Below are 23,489 nucleotides of genomic sequence, written 5' to 3' on the forward strand. Positions count from 1 at the left end.
CAGTTTTCCAGCATCCCTCGACCACCCCATCTCCTCACTTCTTACTATTCCTAACCCAACCTGGGATGGAGGAGTACTACGTTTGTAGGTTTGGGCCAAATTCCCCTCAGACAGCATGCCAAATACACATAAACCTTTACTCTATGTAAGTGTGAACTCGTGAAGGGGTTGTTGGGTCAGAAAGAGATTACATTGCATGAGAAAGCCTCGACACAAAATTCTCAGGGAGAGAGTCGAGATTCTAGGCGCTAGATGCGATATGCGTTGTGTTGCCGGCATGAATGCTTGTGGTTAGTTTACCCGGACACGTGCTCATGCTGGATTGCAGCTGCACAGATCTGACGAGCTCCTCCGTCAACATGGTGAGCTTGCGGAGTTGCTGACAGTGACTGACAGCATTTCCACTTGTGCAGCAACAATTTTGTGTAGCTGTTGAACCGCTGCAGGATCCAATTGCGTTGACGTCTTCTGTTGAGTAGAGACTGAGGTGAAGTCGTTAGGATCCATATGCAGTTTAATGATAACGACAAAAATGTAGTACAGTAAACAGGCAGGGGTTCGGTACACAAAGTTCAGTCCAACTAGGCGAACAAAGTGCAAACCAAATAGGCAGAATAAATAGGCACAAGTTAAACATGGGAAAAAATTACAGAAATATAGGCGCTCAGAATTGCAGGCTAGGCTAACAAGACTTCGCAAAGTATGAGAGAACATGGGGAGCTTATTAGTCGAGGATTAATAGGAAACAGGTGCGAGGTAAAAATGAGTCCGGGCATAGGTCTATGGGAAATGCAGTTTGTGAGAGTAAAGAGCTAAACCTCTGGGTATGAAGCTCTCTGGTGGCGGTTCTGAGAGAGAGTAGATGCTGTGGGTGTAACAGTCTAAAGTGGACTATTGAAATAATTAGGAACACTTTCTTATTATCATTTTCTCATAAGAATTTTTCATAGATCGTTTCATCACACTGTACATATTGCATGCTATAGTTACAGTGTGATAAAACTATCGCTGGTAAAAACCTTTGTGATCATTAGTACGCCAGATTTATTATAGACCTTTATGGAGTTTCGCATTTTTTAGATGTTTGTCTGACTGCTGAAGATATAGAACACTACAGCAACTCATAAATTTGTTAAAACCTTTTTAAAAAAACTTAGTAAGAGTCAACTGGTTTTAGAGTTGGCTATGAGTTTGATCTTATTGTGGGTTAATATGGTCTCATTTATAGTAAGAGGAAATTCAGTGAGGAACACGGGTAACTGTCTTCTTCCCTTAAGCTCAATTATTATAAAAGGAAACGGGTTTATTTTCTGAAACGTAACTGCTGACTTGACTAAAATGGAACTGAACTGATGTACTTGGTACTGTAACACTCATTCAGATATCTTTCTGATGTATCTTACTTTCACTTGAAAGTTTGTCACACTGAGGTTTACCACAGTCATGAAAAGTAGGTGGAGCTTATGGTGTGAGAGACACAAAGGACATCATCAAGAGTTCTGTCACTCTTATCAAAGCTGATACTGATCTTTAGTGTGACTGAAATTGAACGTTTATATGTATGTCACAGATCAAAAGTGAGTCTCACTGTAGGTGACATGAGTAAGTACAGAAAAGATTAGTAATGAGGAGTCTCGGTTACTCCACGCGCAAACTTGCAGTGGGTGGAGGTGTTTGGAGCAGCTTTCAGAGATGTTCAGAGAAGTCTTTTCTTCATGTGGAGGACATTTTGAAGACACCACATGTGAGTTTAGCAAAGACGTTTGTTTGCATCATTCCAAGAGTGTTACTTTTAATGCATATTTATCAACTTATTCTTGAGACATGGGACAAAAAAAAATCAAGTTTATGTACTGTAGCCTACCAAGGACTTATTATGTATTTACTGTTGCTTACACTTTTGGGAGCAATCACATGCTTTTTCCATTTTCTATAGAAATGTCAAAAGTGTTAGATATACACACTGCAATGAAAAATATTTATTATGAATATTGACATTAAACATGGATTAAGAATAAACTGAAAAGACAGGCTGTCAAACAGTTAGTTCTTATTGATGACAGCGGAGTTGACAGCTGAAAGGGCTGACAAAAAAATTATAGTTTAAATATACAAGCTTAAATATTTAAACACTTTATTAAATAAAGTAGCAGTGTTGGACAAATTTCTCAAAAACGTAATCTTCTACAGATGACTAAATACAAAAAAATGGAAATGGAAAAAGCAATCACACTCGACATTCAAGATGTTTTCTAAAACCCTGGAAAAAAATGTTTACTGCAAAACCATTTAAATTATTGTTTTGTTATGTCTATGCATATATATAGGCCTATATATATATATATAAATATATATGATGCTTGTATTATATGGTAACGTGTGTGCGTGTGTGTGTGTGTGTGTGTGTGTGTGTTCGTTCTCAGGAGGTCAATGTGTGAGATTTTTATGCAAGTCAAATTTGATTTTACAGCAGTGGCTATTAATGGTAAGTTTCTATTTCACAGTAAGTTTTTTTTTTTTTTTTTTTTTTTTTTCGCCCGATGAATTCAAAATAATCTGTGCTCATTGTTTATTGTTATAGGGAACCCAGCAATGTATCTCCCAGCTGTCAAACTAAAGCAAACGGAAGAACCATGTGAGCGAAATTAACCATTTATTCATTTGTCATCCATCCAAAGTATGAACTACTGTGCCAGTTTGTTATGAAGACAAATTTAAGATGTGCAAATAGTTTAATACAAAACCATTTTTAATTAAGGGTTTTAATCAAAGTACACAGTGAAGAAAAAAACAGGCAACAATTGTTCAGCATCAGTTTCACAGTTCAAAACATCCCGGGATATGCCTTATTGGGCTCAGAGAATCCCTAAACAACAGGTGCAGGCCTTCGGGTTACACTGAATAATCTAAAATATGATATATTTGTAATTTGTTAAACGGTTTGTTGATCACTACATAATTCCCATATGTGTGTTGTTTTAATGGTATCACTTTATTTTGCAGTCCTGTTTATTAAAGTAACTAGTTAATAACCTAAACCTACTAACCCTGAACCTACTCCTAAACCCAAACTTAACCAATGTAGTTATCTTATATTCTTTCATGGGTGAGTACACTGTAAGTGCATGTACTGTAAAATAAAGTGCAATTGTTTTAATAACTTTACTATTATTCTAAAATGTGACAAATAAGTAAGAAATAAGTAGCAAAGAACTGGTGTGTCCAATTATTATTTATTTTTTTAAAGTGCATTTATTTCAACAAGCTGGAAGTAGCTCTTTTTGTCACAGCACATGGCCTCTGTTTTCAAAGTTGCACTTCACAGATGAAACTCCTCCCCTAAGTTAAAAAAAATAAAAAAATCTGTCCTTTTAGACTATAGATTTCACTGCTGATAAAACATGTTCAACTGTTAACAAGGAACTATGACAAAGAGTGAACAAAAAGACATACAAATGAAAGGATGTGGGGTTGGAGAGAAACAATATTTCATAATTAATTTTGTTTCTCTCTTTCCAAATATCAACAGGGTTACAGCAACATAGTTAAAATGGAAGATCTTGTGCTGGAACAGACTTCCTGAACAGGTCCAGTGCAATGATGATGAAAGAGTCAAAAGATGAATTCACAACCAGTGGGAACAGGTGAGAGATAACATTAATACAATCACCATTTTGTTCAATATGTTCCTCTTTTTTTTTATCTTTTTTTTTTTTTTTAACACCTTTTTTTATTTCTCATAGACAAAATGCTGCCAGGACGGTACCCAACGGGGTCTTCAGGGATCAGACAAAAACCCTGAGTCTACTGCAAGGTTTACGCTTGTGTCAGGATGCCTGGGCTCCCAAGAGCCCCTGGGACAGTCATGGGGCGCACGCCGCTCTGTGGGGCAGACCTCCTGGGGTGGGTGCCTTTACTTCCTTTTTTGCAATGCTTGCTAAATCAGTCATTCAGCTGTTGCAACAGTAGGTCTTGTAAACCCTAATGTTGTCAAAAAAAAAAAAGAGTCACATAGTTTTAGTGTGACTTGAAATGTAACACACAATCCAATCATTGCTTGAAATGTTTTAGCTTCAAATTCCATAAAAGTTAAACTCTTTTTCATCTCTTATTATTAATACAGATCACGGTAATTTTGCCGAGTAAGACATGTTTCTCGATCAAAATTTAGTCATAACCCTATCCATACCCCTAAACCTAACCCTACCCATAACTTATCCCTAAGATCAGAGGGAAATGATAGTGAATTACACTGATGTAAAGCACCTAACCCTGGTTATATAAGCCTAAACATTAACTGTTAACTTGTCCCTCAAATCTGATTGGTTGATTGGAATGTTGAACAGAGATTTACTTGGCGAAACCATGTTCGCCTATTACGTTTGTTCAATCAACTGCCTTAAAGCCATTTAGTTTTAGCCTGTGAATTTCTTGTTGCTGAGCACTGAGTCTCAGGGAAATATGTATATTATATAACACATAGCATTACTGATGCTATTTTTATTGTGGAAAGTTACTGTTCCCTTTGCTGAACTTTGACCCTGTTTAATAAAAGCCATTTCTTTGTCTAGTGGAAGCGCAGTCTCCTATTGGGGAGAAGTTTCTTCAATGATTGACTTACGGCTGTTTATACATGTGCCATAATACAATTATCTTAAAAAATCATCTTATTAAGGTTTACTAACCTAACCAGCACTATGAGCATTAGTTCTTGCATGGAATAAACTGTTGTTATGTTGCAGACAATTGCAGAAGTAGAGTTAGATAAGAGTGCAGAAAGCATGAGTGCAAGTGTACTTAAGAAGTGGCAGAGAGAGAGAGAGAGAGAGAGAGAGTGTGAGTAGAGCACTGATGTCTTAAAGGAGCGCAGTATTGTAAGGTAAGATCTATTCTACAATTTATGCAAGTGGTTATTTACAATATGCTGATTCAGAATGGTCAGTAATCGAGCATTATGCAATTTTACTTTGTTCTCTGCTTTTGCTGGTATAAATCCTCATTCAACATGATTAAAAATAATACAAGATCTACATAATATTGCTGTGTGAACCACAGGAAGATTAGCAACCACTCCGTGGAAGCTAATGGGGACCCGAATAAAGAAGAAAGAATGAATAAAAAGGAATAAAAGGATCCAATGTTGAACTTTTTAGAAGTGTCGGCTAACACTGATAGTCTTTGTCAAGGCGATTTCAAAGCTGTGAAAGATACTCCCATAGTCCAGCACACTCTTACTCTGTATAATTAGTGAGTGGTGTCAAAATTATCGAAGATCTCATTTCACTTCCCGTGGTCAACAAATTCCTAAGAGGGTTAAGAGTGAATTTGAATGACATATATCCTGTCAATATTGTTAGCAGCATATTCATCATTGGTTTCGATCAACTAAATAAACTCAAATAACTTCAGTAGCTCTCACTTGTCATCTATTTTAGTTTTTTTTGGCACCCGACTTGTGTGCGCACTGACTTCCTCCTGTGAGAGAGCTTAGCCACAAAGTGTGCGTTTCCTTGATGTCAAAGCTGGTTGTGTCACTCATTCTCATGAGTTCTCATATGGCAATGAGACAATATTCTCCAAAAGATTTCAATCCTCAATGATCTCAATATAACCCTTTCATTAAACTCGCATAACAATGAAATAATTTAAATGTTCTTTTACACAGAGTTTCCTGGTGGTCCAAGGGTCTTTGTCTCAAGACCAGCTTCTGTGCGTGTCTGTAGCGGACAGTGGGGAGCCGGTCAAAGAATTCCCCATCAAAACCACTGGAACAGGTACTGAAAACAGCTTTCATCTTTGACTGATACCAAAGTCCCTTCAAGACAAGTCCTTTCACTCGGCGGCCATCTTTGAAACGCCTCTTGGGCGTGCAAGTGCAGCTTCTGTCTCTTTGAATGGGGAAACATCAAATTCTCCAAAACTGTTCCCCAAGCATACGATTAAATTTCATATTTGATATCACCAATGAAATCTGACAAAAAATGTCTTGTAAATGTTGTTTCTAAATGCTCGAATCATGACAGAAAATAAAAATGTTCAGGCTGGAGCAAGCTAATGCGCAGTGGAAGTGCAATTTACTGTTTCTATAATAGCCAGAGCTTCTAACGGCTTTACTAATGAAACGAAAAACAGGTCCCAGGCACACCTAAATAAAGGCTTTTTAACTTTATCCTTCTCCTCATTGGAAATTTGACTGAGTGCCTGGGACCTGTTTTTCGTTTCTTTGGATGTTTTTCCCTACCCCAAGAGCACCTATCACGGACTTTATAACTTTACCTGAGCGCCTGGTTGAACCTTTTACAGTTCATTGGCTTTACTAATGACTTTACCAATCGGCGATTGGTAAACATAATCTAGAATTTATTCTGATTCAAGGGGAATCAGAATGCCAAATCCTGACTGGGCGAGAGGAGGAGCTGGGGATGGAGGAGGGTAATTAGCTCCTGAGAAACGCGATAGCTGCTGATAATACTGAAGGAGCTTATATATGTATATGGTGATCGGCGTCGTATTCCTATAGGTAGATGTGGATCAGCTGAGGGTCAGCTGATGCGAGCTTGACTAACGTGACCTGCCAGAACTAACGCTATGCTTGATGTTGACAAACAAACACCAAGACACCTAACTGCAGCCATTTTGTTTTGAGATTTGGAATTCCTTTATAGTTGGAAATCGGGACTTATTCTAATATATTGAGCGTTGCACTTTTCCCCATTCAAATCAATACGAGAGACACGTCTTGTGTTATTCTATAGTCTTTGGTAAAACATGGTTACGGATATTTTCTGTTGATATTCTACACCTTCAAAAAGTATAGCATCATGTACAGAGGTGTCAAAAGTATTCACATTCATTACTCAAGTAGAAGTATAGATACAAGGCTTTAAAAAGACTTCTGTAGAAGTTGAAGTATCAACTCAAGCTTTTTACTCAAGTAAAAGTATAAAAGTACTGGTTTCAAAACTACTTAAAGTATAAAAGTAAAAGTAATGTAAGGAAAAAAATGCCATTAAGGACAAAAGCTTAGGCCACGCCACAGGGGCCTATATAGTGCACTACCCCCTATTTTTCTAAAGGCCATATTTGACTATAATTATATTAAAATGTTGATGTTGAAAAATTTGGGATGATGCACTAGGCTACCTGTTTCAGCCGTATATATGCCCATAGAAAATGAATTTTCTAAATAAATAAGCTAAATAAGCTGAGGAATCAGGAAATTAATAGGGTAATGTATTAAGGTTTTTAGTCTATACTGACCTTAACAATACGTAAATTATTTAATTCTGTAATGTTACAAATAACTAATAAAGGCATGGTGGCAGTTTAACAGAGACTTAACTTTACTACGCTCATAGTGCAATGCAATAGTGCAATACTGTCTTGTTCCTTGCTTTTTGAAGAAGCCAAACACATGTCTGCATCTTTCATTTAAGGGATATAGTTCACCCAAAAATTAAAATCATTTACTCACCCTCAAACTGTTTCAATCCTGTATGAATTTCTTTCTTCTGATGAACACAAAAGAACATATTTTGAAGATTGTCGATAACCAGACAGTGGATGGACCCCATTGACTTCCATAGTAGGAAAAAAATTACTATGGAAGTCAATGGCTACCATCAACTGTCTGGTTATCGACATTCTTCAAAATATCTTCTTTTGTGTTCAGCAGAAGAAAGAAACTGGTTTGAAACAACTCGAGAGTGAGTAAATGATGACAGAATTTTCATTTTTAACTAAGTGAACTAATCATTTAACAGAAATTAACTGTTGGCATATGTTTCACATCAATACGGTCTAGTTTGTCCTGTTGGACACGACACACAGCAATACTGTCAAGTGTCACTTGTGACCATTGCTCTGAGCCATGTTTTCAGTGTCCTAAGAGCACTGAAACTTCTTTCAGTCCAGCTGATGAGACTGGGATGATCAACAGGCCTCTCATTTCAACAAGACCAGCCTTCAACAGACCAAGCAATGTTATTTGTTCATGTTTAATGGGGACTTTCCATTGACATAATGATTTTTATACTGTACAAACAAACGGTGTATTCTACCCCCCTATAGACTAACCTTACCTATCACAGAAAACTGTCTGCATTTTTACATTTTCAATAAACAAAAGTCTGATTTATAAGCTGTTTTCTGAAGAAGAAAAAAAAAATCCCTAAAAGGACAAGGAGTTTGGATATTGACATCTTTGTGGGGATATTTTGACCCTATAATGTAGAGTTGCACACACACACACACACACACACACACTCACTCTCTCGCTCACGCTCACGCACGCACACACAACCTACCTCTCTCTCTCTCTCTCTCTCTCTCTCTCTCTCTCTCTCACACACACTAACGATTATGTTAGTGTTATGTTACGATTGTCATTATATTGTAAAAACGTCTGTCCCCAAATCAATATTTGACGCGATTTGCCCCGTATTCTTGAGCACAGAACTGTTGATTTCTCCCTCGCTTACCGCATCTAGGTTTCCTAGGACTCGGAGGAGTTTTGGCGCTTCGCACAACCAAATGTGACTACAGCCTCTCACAAGTTAGAAAGAAAACACAAAGCCAATCAGTTTAGCGATGTGTGTTCAGGAGGCGGGACTCAGATCTATTAACCGTTTGTGTAATTGGCCAATTTTTTTTTTAACGACGACAAGCCGGAATGAAAATAAGCCGAAATGAACTAGGAGTAACGAGGCTATTTTTAAAATGTAAGGAGTAGAAAGTACAGATAATTGCGTGAAAATGTAAGGAGTAGAAGTAAAAAGTCGTCTGAAAAATAATTACTCCAGTAAAGTATAGATACCCAAAATTTCTACTTAAGTAATGTAACGAAGTATTTGTACTTCGTTACTTGACACCTCTGATCATGTATCATCCACACTTTGTTGCTTTGTTGACAAACAAACACCAGCACACCTAACGGCAGCCATTTTGTTTTGAGATTTGGAATTCCTTTATAGTTGGAAGTCGGGACTTATTCCACCATATTGAGCGTTGCACTTTTCTCCATTCAAAACAATACGAGAGATGTGTCTTGTGTTATTCTATAGTCTTTACTGATACTCAATCAAAAGTCAGATTTCAACATGAACTCAAACACTCGTCAAGATCAACATGTTCTCAACATCAATTACGTATCTGAGCTATGCTGTCCACAGTTTTTAGATGTATACTATTACTGTATATCAACTACAGCCACATTTGTTTGTTTTTTAATTGATTTTTTATATATATATATATATATATATATATATATATATATGTGATTTTATAAGGGAAACATTTATCAAAGCACAGCTAAGTTTCCTGTGATATGACTTCATAGCATTTTTTTATGTTGCACGAAAAGAAACACACAAGCTGTCAGTCATATATATATATATGATTTTATAAGGGAAACATTTATCAAAGCACAGCTAAGTTTCCTGTGATATGACTTCATAGCATTTTTTTATGTTGCATGAAAAGAAACACACAAGCTGTCAGTCATATATATATATATGATTTTATAAGGGAAACATTTATCAAAGCACAGCTAAGTTTCCTGTGATATGACTTCATAGCATTTTTTTATGTTGCACGAAAAGAAACACACAAGCTGTCAGGCATGATACGGATGTAAAGCCTGCAGGTTTTCTACATTTCCTGTTACAAACAGACATGGGAAGCACATTGTGGGAAACCATGTGTACATGACAAGTTTGTGCAGTTCATTAAACTCTTCTGCACTGTACTTTCTTCTCTATTTGCGCACGCTGTTCTAGTTGACATCATGAAAACCTTCCTATTTCCTCATTACATCCGTGTTCTTTTAAAGTTCATGACTAGTTTGTCCAGTTTCTCTCTATGACACATAGCGCAAGTCCGACTGAGTCTTTTTTTCCTTCACAGCGCTTCAACTGACAACATCACACCTGGCTTTTCCTGATCTCTTTCAGCTGCTGCATTTCTACACACTGAGCAGGTGCGGATGAGTTATTATTATTATCTAGCAACTATTGACCTGTTTTTCTTGATAACAGGAGTGTCATCACAGGAAATACTGCACCGCTGTGTTAGCAAATTATACTAAAAATATCTTAGCCTATGGGGCAAACAGTTGCAGTTAATGCTCTTGAAAGAGAATTAATAATCTCCTTGTTTCCCTTACACCAAAGATTATAATAAGTGCTAAACCGTATACATAATGTGTTGTTGTAACCTTCTCCTTTTTTTCTTTGCTCCACTCACATTTCTCTCAGGGATGTTTTGCCTGTCTGTTTGTTGGTTCCCTCGTGGGTTTACACCATTATCAAGCTACCAGATCACCTTGTTCCTCAGCTTGGTCCAAGTTAGTACTTGCCCCTGTCATTCACCATTCGATGTGTTACACTGTAAATCTGCTGTTATGTCAGTCAGACTCTCTCCGTTTCAAGGGTTTTGTGTGTTTGACTTTCAGAGACCTGGCTGTGCCCCTCCTCAGATCTGCAGGCTAACAGTATGACTTCAGAAACACAAGGCACAGCAGAAATGCCAGAAACCGTCCTGTGCACTATACAGGTGATACTGAGCTTCTGAGTTAGCTCTGCTTTACTTCTCTAATGTTTTCAAGTTCACTATATTTGTGCAGTATTAAAGGATTAGTTCACTTCAGAATTAAAATTTCCTGATAATTTACCCCCCCCATGTCATCCAAGATATTCATGTCTTGCTTTCTTCAGACGAAAAGAAATTAAGGTTTTTGAGGAAAACATTCCAGGATTTTTCTCCATATAGTGGACTTCAACAGGGATCAATGGGTTAAAGGTCCAAATTGCAGTTTCACTGCAGCTTCAAAGATCCCAGCCGAGGAATAAGAGTCTTATCTAGAGAAACTATCGGTCATTTTCTAAAAATGTTTTAAATATATATAGGTTGTAGACAAAGATACTTCCGCCTGTAACACATGACCTTTTTATGTGATTACGTGTGGCACATCGCAGATCTAGTGCAAGACAAGCTTTTGTGGTTAAAAAGTATATAAATGTTTCTTTTGTTTAGAAAATGACCAATCGTTTCTCTAGATAAGACTCTTATTTCTTGTCTGGGATCGTGTAGAGACTTTGAAGCTGCACTGAAACTGAAGTTTGGACCTTCAACCCATTGGTCCCCGTTGAAGTCCACTATATGGAGAAAAATCCTGCAATGTTTTCCTCAAAAACCTTAATTTCTTTTCATCTGAAGAAAGAAAGACATGAACATCTTGATTGCCGAGGGGGTGTGTCAAATTATCAGGAAATTTTAATTCTGAAGTGAACTAATCCTTTAAATAAGTGATTTGGAACTGAGAATGCTTTGAAATTCCAATTCCAGATTCTATTTTCTGGATTTGAATTGTATGTGAATTGAGGTAATCAGTAACATAAAGCAAACATACAAAGTTATAGATTGTTTTACGTATTGAACTTATTTTATAAAAAAACTTATGTTACACACATCTACTTTCTGTAGTAAGTATCAGTCATTATGCATTATTCCAAGCCATAGATAGCATTAGCGACAAGTGACTAACCATAAACTAAGCCCTAACTCTTAAATAAGTACATGCTATAAATTGATCAAACTCAGTCCTTACTTGAAATAAAGTGAAACCAAAAGTGTAACCACATTTCTAACACTAACATGTCTCTTCTAGACACTGACAAAACATTATCAAAAGCATCATCATTTGGCAAACCAAGACTTATTTTAAGTGCAAAGTCCAAACATCAATTCATGATGCTAGCGGGTGCTTAAAAGGAAGAAAACCTGTGCAACTATGAACAGTGCATACTGATTACATGCAATCTGGAATAAGTAATACAATTCCAAAAATGAAGTACTTTTAATTAGATTATATTGCATTTTAAAATACTCATAATCAGATTACAGTTACTTTTTTATTGATTACATGTTATTCTCACAATGACAGTAAATTATTCATAATTCATTGATTCAACCAGCAAGTAAACAAATAAAATATATATTTTAATCATTTTTTATTTTGATTGGTTTTATTTTTTAATTATTATTATTATTATTTATGGTTTAATTAATAGCTTTCATTAAACTCACGAACCTCAGTCTGGAAAACCCTGGTGTAATGTAATATTTAATGCACTTAATAAAATATATTTTCTTTCTCTTTGTATTTTCATATCAAAATGGTACAAGATTATCCTATTCAAAGCAATGTGATAAACAAGTTAGTTCAAAAGTAATCTAAAAGTAATCAGATTATATTACCTTAAATGTGTATTGTAATAGATTATGATTCTAACTACAATTTTTCACGTCACGTCATTTGGAATCAGTAACCGACTGCAGTTTCTAAGTAATCTACCCAGCCAATGGGGTTATCACGTTAAAACAAGGAAGCTGAAATTTACCAACACAACAAATGTGTCCATGGGGATCTATTCTTTTTAATTTGGGATTTAATTGGACCACAATGATTGACGCTTGAGGCTGTATTCTATAGAGACGTGATCTTCAAATTATTTCTGTTTGTTGGTAGGTTACAGCCGCCAATGGTGCCCTGTGCTTCATCAATCCCTTGTACCTTCAAGAGCATGGGGATGATTGGCTGACTCAGTTTCCAGCCAGCCCAGTCAATCGTCCAATCGGCTTGAGGCGAGACAGGCGGTTGAGTACCACAAGAGCATGGGAAGGGAGAGGACTGAAACTGAGGTCATCTACACTAGCCGAGGACAACTCTAGCAGTTCTGACCATGACAAAGGTAGTGGTGGACTTTTTTGTTATATAATTTCAATTATTAATTAGTATAGTATTTAGGAATAGGAATTTTTAGGAATAGGAATACTAATATAGTATTAGTTATATTTTTACTTTTCAATTACATTTTTTATTTCAGTTTAAAAAGTATGTAATTTTTATTTATTTTTTTATATATATTTCAGAATTTTTAAGTTTTTCATCAAATATTTATATTTTATTTGAATTCAGCTTAATTTCAAATAACGAAAAAGATTTGTAATAGTTTCAGCTTTAGTAAACAATAATAGCACTGATTTCAAGGAACCAACAAACAATAGCTGCTTTTCCACTCTCGGGCCAAACCATTCTTGTTGCTTAAGTCCAAAATTCTCATCCGGAATTTTCGCACGTTAAAAAAATTAATTCAACCTCACGTTGTGTCAATCACGTTTACACACTGCCTCCGAAAATTTTGTTCATCATAAAAAATTCGGATCAGGTTCGGTTTTCTGTGTTTTTCGCATCCGTAGCAAGCATTATGAGAGGTGTTTTGACAACTGGGAGCCACCGAACGACGAATATGGAAAAATGTATACGAAAATTTTGGACTCAGTGTGCAAGGACATTAACCCTTCCATTTCTTGCCCAGCTGCTACGGGTATGGTTACATTTTCCCACTGTGGGACGGTTTGTAATCATGCCGTGCCGAACCAAGCTCAAGCGGAACTATTCCTTACTTATTCGGCCCGATGGTGGAAAAAGCGGCTAATGTTTATATATTGCAAATGGGTGTGCTGATAAAAAAAGAAGGCTGTTAGAAAGTGTCACGTATTGACGTCTTTGTTTCTTCTCAAAGGATCATCGTCACCAGTCTCTCCAGCTACCCCGGGTGGAGTTGTGCTTCGAAGGGCGAGTGCCACCAGCAAGGAAGACCCCCTAAAAAGAGAAAGCACAGACTCCATTCAGAGCCCTCTCCCGCAGTCGCCACACCGCGTGTCCTGGATAGAGGACAAGATATGGCTGAATTCACCCCTGCCTTCCTCTCTGCTTCAACCGCCCTGCTTAGAGCTGGACTCGCTGTCAGTCAGCAGCATAGAGGAGGAGTTCGAACCAGCTTCAAACCCATCCTTATCCTCGCCCCGCTTCCAGTTGGCAGACAAGATGAAGAACCGCCTCTCGGCAGTGGGTCAGGCTCTAGGTGGACTTGTGTCTCCTCAGCGCAGACTGAGCAAGCGTGTTCAGGAGATGGCCGAGCGGAGGACTGGGGCTTTTGCAGAGGCGGTCAGGGGGTTTGTAGAGGAGACTCTAGCGGGTGGAGACGCCCCTGGAGTGACTTGCACCGAGATGCTGCAGGACGTGCGCTCGGCTCTCACTAATCTGAGGGAAATGCTGTTTGATTGTCCAGAGATCCAAAGCATCACAGACAGCTGTGGAGACATTCCTGATTTTGAGCTGGGTATGACCTGTGGATGTGTTGGAGATAACTGTCAGGGTTCATCTATGTTCCCTCTGTGTGGTCAAGTCAAGTCAGGCTGTCAAGTCTAGTTTTTCCCCTCTGGGTAGTTTACGTTTGTGTTTAGTTTTATTTTATTATCATGAAACGCCCAACACTTCTGCATTTTGAGTCCTCGCTTCATCCCTTCACCCCCCAACCTTGACTATAATGAGTTATAGGCGTGTTATTTAATCAGAATCAATTGATGAAGTAATGTTATTTTTTAAATTGTGTTATAATACCTGAGTGATTAACGTACATAACTTTTCAGCTTATCTTTATTATTCTTTTATCAACAAATACAATTGATTTACAATTGAAGGTGACACTTAATTCCGATGGTCCACTTTAGACATTCTACTAACTATTAGTAACATTGTAACTACATGTCAACTAGCTCTCTTTAGAGTATTAGTAGACTGTCTGCTTAATATCTGCTAACACTTCATTATGATGCTCCTCCAACAGACATTCTGACTATAAGTAACTTTGCAACCATATGTCAACTTAGGCCCTGTTTACACCTGGTATTAAGATGCATTTTGGTCTATCAGATCACAAGTGGACGACGCATAATACAGGTGTAAACGGGGTCTTAAACATTTTGAGCTTGTCCACTTTCCACCACTTCCAGAGGTAGTTGAAAACACATTCGACCGGATTGCTTTCGTAGTGTAAACACTCATGTGGTCGAATGTGTTCGAACAGCCACAAAAGACCATCTACTCTCCTCCTACTGACCTGGTGCGTGAACATTATTTATGGATTAAAACACCAGGTGTAATCGGGAATGTGTCTCCTACGTCTACTTGTGATCCGATCAACCAAAACGCATCTTATGTTTTATTATTATTACGCATCATATTAGTCGGCCTTATTCGACTAATCTGCACCTAACGGTCTACTAGTGTCCACTAATAATCTCATGACTGTTAGTTGACATGTAATAGCAAAGTTACTTATATTTAGTAGAAGGTTTAAAGTGGACCATCGAAATAAAGTGTAACCCAGTTGAATTTCTCCATTCTCCATTATAGGTATGCCTACACAATAAACGAGAGCTTTCTATGGTCACACTAAGCAAATGTTTTGCTAGTATATTGTTTTGATTCTTATTGATTCGCCTCCACTAAAACCAAATGTATTGACAAATCTGTTTTTCCTCTCTGCCTTTAGATGCTATGCTGGAGCTTGCCTTGCATAAAGTGGCTGTAAAACCAGTTTACACTCACCTTTACGTGTATCTGAAGACAGCGCGCAGGGATGATGGCACTCTGCAGCGTTTAGAGGCCAACAAGAGCACGCTGGAGAACCGGAGCCTGGAGGAGCTGGAGGGAGCAGCCGGAGCCGGAGTGCCTGATTCCAGCATGATGGAAAAGATCCAGCATCGATGGACCACAATGCATGAGGCCTACTCACCTAGTAAAAAAGTAAACACCCTGCTCAAAGTCTGCAAGAATATCTACCACAGCATGAATGCTAATGCTAAGCCTGGTGAGTGAACTACTGTAGAGACAAACTTTCTGGATTCTCTTGGTCATTCCACATTCCACTTCCTCTGAAATTGTATGCTCTATGTTTATATACTCCCCATTCCACACATACAGAAACGTGTCCTTGTGCCGAAAAAACAAGAATTCAATGGTTATTGCTGGGTAGACTACTTACAATTTTTAGTCAGTTACTGATTCCAAATAACATGACAAAAATTGTAGTTGGTAACATAATCCATAACATTACACATTTAGGGCCCTATCATACACCCGTCGTAATGCAGCGCCAGACGGCGCCAACTGAAATAGACTGCGCCATTGACCAACTGAAACCTGGTCTAAAGTCATTGGCACAGTATTTGATTTGGTATTTAAAAAGCGGGTTAGTAATGTGCGCCTATAGGCGGGTCCACAACGCGCGTACACTCTGCTTATTACACACACAGGGACAGCAGTTGTGTGCAGCAGCACACAAACATGCCATATATTAAAAATAAAAGGATTACAAAATGTAAAAGATTAATATTGTGCACATAAAGATATGGTGGAATCCGGCTTGTCCCGTAGATGGTCTTTAACCTCACGCACGAGCAGATCTGTTTCCTCGCTACAGAAGCGTTCAGTTCCTCCATTTAAATAGCGAATCCGCCATGGCGCGAGCGCAACTGGCTTTTAAAGGGAATGGGAGATGAGACTCTGATTGGGTTATTGCACGTTATGCCCAAAACACACCCATTAAGAGAATAGGGACAATCCTTTTAGACCATGCGCCGGGAGCGCCGACCATTTTTCCCTTCGTTAAACTAGCAAAAGTGGATTCGGACACGCACTGAGTGCACTTGCGCCGTGTGCTTTAGACCATGCACTTAGATCGTTAAAATAGGGCTCTTAAGGTAGTATAATAAGACTACTTTTAGATTACTTTTGACCTAACTTGTTAATCGCATTGATTTGAATAGGATAATCCTGTACCATTTTTATATGAAAATACAAAGAGAAAGAAAATATATTCCATTTGTTACCAACAACATGAAGTATATCAAATTGTATTATTATTTTACTATTACGTCAGGGTTTCTCAGACTGGGGTTCATGATGGAACTGCAGGGGTTTGTGAGTTTAATGAAAAGTAATTAAACAATTTTAAAATCAAAACGTTTAAAATAATACACTAAGTAGAAGGGATCTGCTTGTAGTTGCGAAAACCAATGAATTGTGAATAATTTACTGCCATTGTGAGAATATCATTTAATCTATGAAAATTAAATATAGTCTGATTACAAGTATTTTAAAATGCAATATAATTGTCACACTTTGGCTGAATGTGATGTAGGCAGGACGCAAAGACGAGTTTATTTACAGAAAGAAAACAGCACCAACATGTGACTGAAGGATACAAACTAAAAGTCTATGAAGGTAAAACTAAGAATAATCGTGACAATAATCTAATTACAAGTACTTAATTTTGGTAATCTGATTACGTAATCAAGATTACATGTAATCAATTAGTATCCGGCACTGTCCATACATGTCTATGGAGCGATGATTGCTGCAAGGCACCTCATACATTTTAATACCTGAGTCATTAAGCTGTAGAAGATTTGATTATGTTGATTGTTTTATGTTCAGGAACGGTTTTCGGGGCAGATGATTTCCTGCCGTGCCTGACGTGGGTGTTGCTGCGTAGTGATCTATCTATACTACAGGTGGACACTGACTACATGATGGAGCTGCTGGACCCCATGCAACTACAAGGAGAGGGTAGGGGATACACACACATTCACACTCATTAACACACCACTAGTTTTATGGTTGGTTTCCTGATGATGAAGGCAAACACTGTAACTCTTTAAAAAGCATTACTCTGTCCAACATGTCAGCTTCTGGCTCAATCAATGGCTGTTTGTCTGAACTAAGAGGGTCTATATCATCTATCCACTGGCATTCGGATTCATCTCAGTGGCAGGACAATCCCAATCCCTTAATTTGCGACTAACCTGAAGTGTGTCCTTGAATGCACTTTATACTTTGTTTTCATTCTTATTTTTCTGTTTGGATTGATGGATTGCACATGTACTGAATCACACCATTGACCATTACTATGGACTATGCTGTTCCTTTAATATGTTGGACTTCTTGTTTATGTATTTTATTTTTCCATACCTTTAAATGTTTTCTGTTTGCCTATCTCATGGTTTCAGAAGAGTTGGAATTCAGCAAATATTGTGGCTTTGTCGTTTTTTGACCACTTTAGTTTACATTCACTTTGCTTGTAAAGGTGCGGTTACATAGCGTGTTTTAGTGACTGAAACCTGTCATTTTAATAAGAATCCACATGATTTCATAGTAACAAGTTCTGGGTAAAATACCCCAAAAAATTTGGCTGATTCCAAATTACAAGACAAAATTATTGTTAGTAACGTAATCCATTACATTACACATTTAAGGTAATATTAACGGACTATTACATTTGACCTAAACTGTTTATCACATTGATTTGCTTTCAACAAAATGAAATGCATTAAATATTACATTACCTCAGGGTTTCCCAGACTGGGGTTCATGATAGAGCTGCAGGGGGTTCATGAGTTTAATAAAAAGTCCCCCTGTAGTCAATAATTGTATCCCTTAAAACTTTGATCACCAAAATGTCATATTTAAATGTTTTTTCCTTGAAAAAAAAAATTCTTCATGCCTTAAAATAGCTTGAATGCAACTCTACACCCTTGCCTCATTTAGTATACCCGGTTCTATGAATATGTAAATTAGCCCCGCCTCCACTCACTCACTCAGCTCAGAGATCCACTCGTTGACGATCACACGTTGATCTGATTGGTTACAAGGTAGTTTGTGACGTCAGAAACACCAGCGATTTCAAACCGTGTTTTTGAGACTGTCTTTGGTTCACTGCAGTTTTAAGGAGAAAATACTCAGCAATGGTGTTGACTTATGAATTTACACATGGTTTGTCTTAAAGCATATTAAAAATACCACACAGACATATAAACAACATTACAAGCTTAATATTTTCCACAGGGGGGCCTTAATATTATTATTATTATTATTTATTATTATTATTGACTTAATTTTATTATTAACCTAGGCTAATTTATTAACTTAAAATCTCATAACTTGAATTAAAATCTAATGATGTGAATCTGCATATTTCAATGTGTTTGAGAGACAAAAGCCTTCCAAAAAACAGCAATACGTGATTAAATGACTCGCTGAGTGATAATTCAAATAATAATGAATGTGTTTGCCAGGAGATGATTCAGTATGCAATGGTGCAGTGTTGAGAAAACACTTCTTAAAAGTGAAATTATTTCTGTAAATCCTGTGATCAACTGCTGTGTGGCTCTCAGTTTTCAGTGATAGTCACATGACTAGAGGCTGTTTTTAGTGTGTGATTCAACAAACCCGAAAGAGCTTCTGAACGGATATAAACAGTAGGCTTTTTTTAGAAAGGAAGATTTAAAAGATAAAAAGAACGTCTGGGTTTCTCAGACCGGGGTTTGTGATGGAACTGCAGGGGTTTGTGAGTTTAATGAAAAGTAATTAAACAATTTTAAAATCAAAACAATTAAAATAATACACTAAGTAGAAGGGATCTGCTTGTAATAGGGAGAATCAATGAATTGTGAATAATTTACTGCCATTGTGAGATTATCATTTAATCTATCAATGAAAATTAAATATAGTCTGATTACAAGTATTTTAAAATGCAATATAATCTAATTACAAGTACTTAATGGAATTACATAATCCAGATTACATGTAATCAGTTACTTACTACGCAACACTGACTGTAACATTGTTGATTTTCAAACAGATTTATATAGTGGCAAAGTTTCATCTTTGGGGTTCAGTTTAAAGTGCTAGCAACACAACATCATTCTCTAACTAGCAAAACCACAATGGTAACTGCCATCACATCAGCATGATCATCCCTGAGTTTTTTTAACACAGATTGTTAAGCGCAACAATAAGTGCGTTCCATTGTCAGATTTTCTTTTTGTCCTTTCAACACGGAAAAATACATTGATAAAGGCGACCGGCAGCATGAATCATTAAAACATGTTTATATAGAAATATAAAACTCTTCACATAAACACAATTGGGACCAAATTCCAGAATGCACCTTCTAGAAAGATACGAATTTGGAAAAACATGAGGATAATGAGGATGTTATGAATTTTTTGTGATGTATTTGTTGCTTGAAAAAGTTCATTTAGTGCATTAGAATACTCAAATGAATGACCGTTAATGGTAATTAAAGATTCGCACACTGCTGTGCATGACGTGCTCCTCTTTCTCCATCTTTCTCTCAGGTGGGTACTACCTTACGTCTCTCTACGCTGCCCTTTTTTACATCAGCAGCTTCCAGCCTCGTCTAGCGAAGCGGCAACTCAGTGCAGAAGCACACCAGTCTCTCAGCCAATGGCATCGCAGACGCACACTTCACGGCAACCAATCGCGCCACAGCCGAAACCGCAGGACCATCCGGAGGCACGGGGTTGAGGACGGGAACTCTTTAAACGAGAGCGTGGAGTCCAGCAGTCTGAGCGACGTCACCCACAGCTTGCAGGAACCACTCCAGGGGTTGGATGAAGAGTTAGAGGCTGTGAAGGAAGAAGAGGAGGGAAGTGCAGGTCGAGAACAAGCACAGGTACCAGAGACGCTGGACCTCACCTGTCCCGAGAGAACTGATGGAGAAAAGATGACTGGAAATCACAGGATCCTGAATTAACAAGCACGTGGTATCAAAGAACTTAACTTTGGACTTATTAAGCCGTGTTTTCACCACAGGAACTATCCCCAGGAACTAGGGACTTTGGGGTGGGACTCGGTGTCCCGGGTCCAGGGTCTAAATGATGTTCCGGGGGGAAATGTCGCCCTCTGAATGTCGCCCTGCTCGCGAGGTAGTACTTTTTCAATGTTCAGGAACTTTTAGGAGTGGGACTTGGGCGCTGAACATGCTGATTGGTTGAGTTCATGAGTAGGCCTATATTTAATAAATGACTTCCATTTTAATATCATGTTAGAAGTTTTCCAGTGGCACAGAATGCTTTAATTTATTCCAAAGTGTTCAAAATGGAGCCAAACAACATGAATCAGGTTTACAAGAGGACAATCTTAACCTGCACACCTCATCTGTTTCGTCCAGATAACAAAGAAATTCAACTAATGAAATTCCTCTGTTGAGTGACTGTTGAATTCAGACATTTCCTCTTCCTGTCTTTCAATCTACCCTTTCAGAGTTAAGGGCCTGTCCTGATACCCACTCTTGTGGTCTTCGCACCTTGTCTGCATGCATGACGTATTTCCTGTATTTGGCCCAAGTGCTCAAGTAGGTGCAAAGACCGCAAGTGTATGTATAACTTTTGATAACCGGATGGGACACACTTACAACATAAAATGTTAAAATGCAAGAGCTTTATTTACACATGATGATTTTCAATACTCTTTAAAAAAAGAGCCTGTTCAGTCTCTATGTAACACACACAATATATAAAGGTTTTACAACACCAGATCTCTCTTTCCAAAACTTTACATTTTACTATCAAGTTATATGTAATATCTAATAAATTTTACCTGCACTGGAAAGTTCCTGAATGTTGAGATATATGCTTAGCTCTGAAGCAGTATTAGAGTGTTATTAATGTGGATTTCATGTGGGTTAAGTGTGCTTTGGCATTTTTCATGGATTGATGGATAGACGGGACAGTCTTGTACACTTTCCTGTCGCATGCACACGCTCTCAAGTGGCCAACACCGCAATTTTGGGTATAGGAACAGGCTCTTCGTATGAGGGCCTACTATGAATTCTCTGCCGTTCATTGTGACCACTAGGGGGAACTACTGTACATGTTTCTCCATTCATTTGTTACCAAAAACATTGAAGATTTTGAATTCTTATTGTGTTGTTCATACATTTGTCATTGTTTTTTATTTATGTGGACAGGGTTGTAATTTAAATGCAGTTTTTTGGGGGTTTTGTGGACTGCTGTATATTTTGGTTTCTTGTATCAATTCTCATGTTTCTTGAACAGACAACACATAATCAGCCTAGGTGTGATCATTTATACCATTACACTTTGAAAGAGCAAAAAAAAAAAAAAAAAAAAACCCAGAAAACTCTGTGTAATAATTCGCAATTCCTCTATACTATAGTTCATATCACTTGGCAGTTTATTGTGAATGGTGAACACAAACACTTAGTACTTAACTGTTACATTCTTAAAATTGTTTGTTTAGAATAATGCATATATAAGGAACCAGATAACAAGCCCAATTATATATTCAGACATGTGGCATTAAGTCTAAATTAAAATGTTACATATAATTAACATGTTTTCCATTTGCAGCAAAATCAAGAACTTAAGTGATAAAAATAAACAGTTGAACTTTTTAAGACCATCATGTACTTTTCACTCATAAGTTGGATATACAGTATGACCTTTTCTTGCATTTCTTGGATACACAGGTGGTTGACGCCTGAGGTATTTAAAGGCTTAGCAACAAAGAGCATCTGGATTTCAAATACACACATTCTGAGTTTGTGATGCTTTGATTGATAGCTTTGTGAGGAGTGTGAGTTAATGGAGATAAATAGAGAAGTGCCAGTGGCAAAATGCACCCCAGAACTTTCATACCAATTATTCTCTACATTAAACCAACGGATGGATCATTAACAACTGCCTGGATTTTTCCTTTCTGTCTCACACACACTTTTACACTTCTCTTCTGTCACGGGCGCATGTGAATGTATCATTTCAGCAGCTTGTTCACGACAGTTTTGCTGAGATAGTGCTGTGAACAGTGACGTATAATTATAAAGTGGAGCTGCATGACTGCACCATCTTCATAAATACCATGGTAAATGACAAATCATCCATTACCATATATATATATATAATGTATAAAAGTAGGCTTTGACTTACAATGTAAGATATAATTTTGTTAATCATCATTGTTTTCTTGATTTCCCATCAAATTCCCATAAACATCCCTAGAACAAGAAATAGGCCTATTTTTATTATTATTTAAACAGATTTGTTTATTTTGTCAAAAAATGTAGGTTTATTTCAGGTCTTATGCCATTGATAAATACATTTAGCTAACATTTAGTAAGGGTTACACTCGATCAAAACAAGAAATTTTAATTTGCCAATGGGATACAATAGATATAGATATAGATATAGATATAGATGGATCGATGGATGGATGGATGGATGGATGGATGGATGGAAGGATGGATTTGTTTTGGATGGATTTGTTTATTTTGTCAAAAAATATAGGTTTATGTCAGGTCTTATGCCACTGATAAATACATTTAGCTAACATTTAGTAAGGGTTACACTCGATCAAAACAAGAAATTTTAATTTGCCAATGGGATACAATAGATATAGATATAGATATAGATATAGATATAGATATAGATATAGATATAGATGGATGGATGGTTGGAAGGATGGATGGATGGATGGATGGATGGATGGATGGATGGATGGATGGATGGATGGATGGATGGATGGTTGGTTGGTTGGATGGATGCACGGATGGATGGATGGATGGATCGATGGATGGGTCGATGGTTGGAAGGATCGATGGATGGATGGATGGATGGATGGATGGATGGATGGATGGATGGTTGGAAGGATGGATGGATGGATGGTTGGATGGATCGGTTGGATGGATGGATGGATGGATGGATGGATGGATGGATGGATGGATGGATGGATGGTTGGATGGATCGGTTGGATGGATGGA

General features: G+C 37.6%; 1 protein-coding gene across 1 annotated transcript; it reads left to right on the plus strand.

Moving 5' to 3' along the window:
* The first annotated feature begins 1,504 nt into the window (after positions 1-1,504).
* On the plus strand, positions 1,505-22,133 carry rinl (Ras and Rab interactor-like). The gene is made up of 14 exons (XM_084126883.1): positions 1,505-1,744; positions 2,424-2,485; positions 2,582-2,635; positions 3,530-3,644; positions 3,744-3,903; positions 5,666-5,774; positions 9,904-9,976; positions 10,254-10,342; positions 10,451-10,551; positions 12,527-12,749; positions 13,584-14,183; positions 15,399-15,716; positions 17,345-17,476; positions 20,047-22,133. Exons 4-14 carry the CDS (start codon positions 3,598-3,600, stop codon positions 20,463-20,465), a joined length of 2,271 nt encoding a protein of 756 aa, XP_083983009.1. The 5' UTR covers positions 1,505-1,744; positions 2,424-2,485; positions 2,582-2,635; positions 3,530-3,597; the 3' UTR covers positions 20,466-22,133.
* Positions 22,134-23,489: the final 1,356 nt, after the last annotated feature.

Source organism: Abramis brama, assembly GCF_963993115.1.
Source record: "Abramis brama genome assembly, chromosome: 10".
NCBI classification, from domain to species: Eukaryota; Metazoa; Chordata; class Actinopteri; order Cypriniformes; family Leuciscidae; genus Abramis; species Abramis brama.

What these genes read in the sequence shown, in the direction of transcription:
- rinl (XM_084126883.1), top strand. Translation starts at nt 3,598, where the DNA reads ATGATGATGAAAGAGTCAAAAGATGAATTCACAACCAGTGGGAACAG. An exon ending in TTCACAACCAGTGGGAACAG is followed by an intron (nt 3,645 to 3,743) that starts GTGAGAGATAAC and finishes TATTTCTCATAG; the next exon opens with ACAAAATGCTGCCAGGACGG. An exon ending in CATGCAACTACAAGGAGAGG is followed by an intron (nt 17,477 to 20,046) that starts GTAGGGGATACA and finishes TCTTTCTCTCAG; the next exon opens with GTGGGTACTACCTTACGTCT.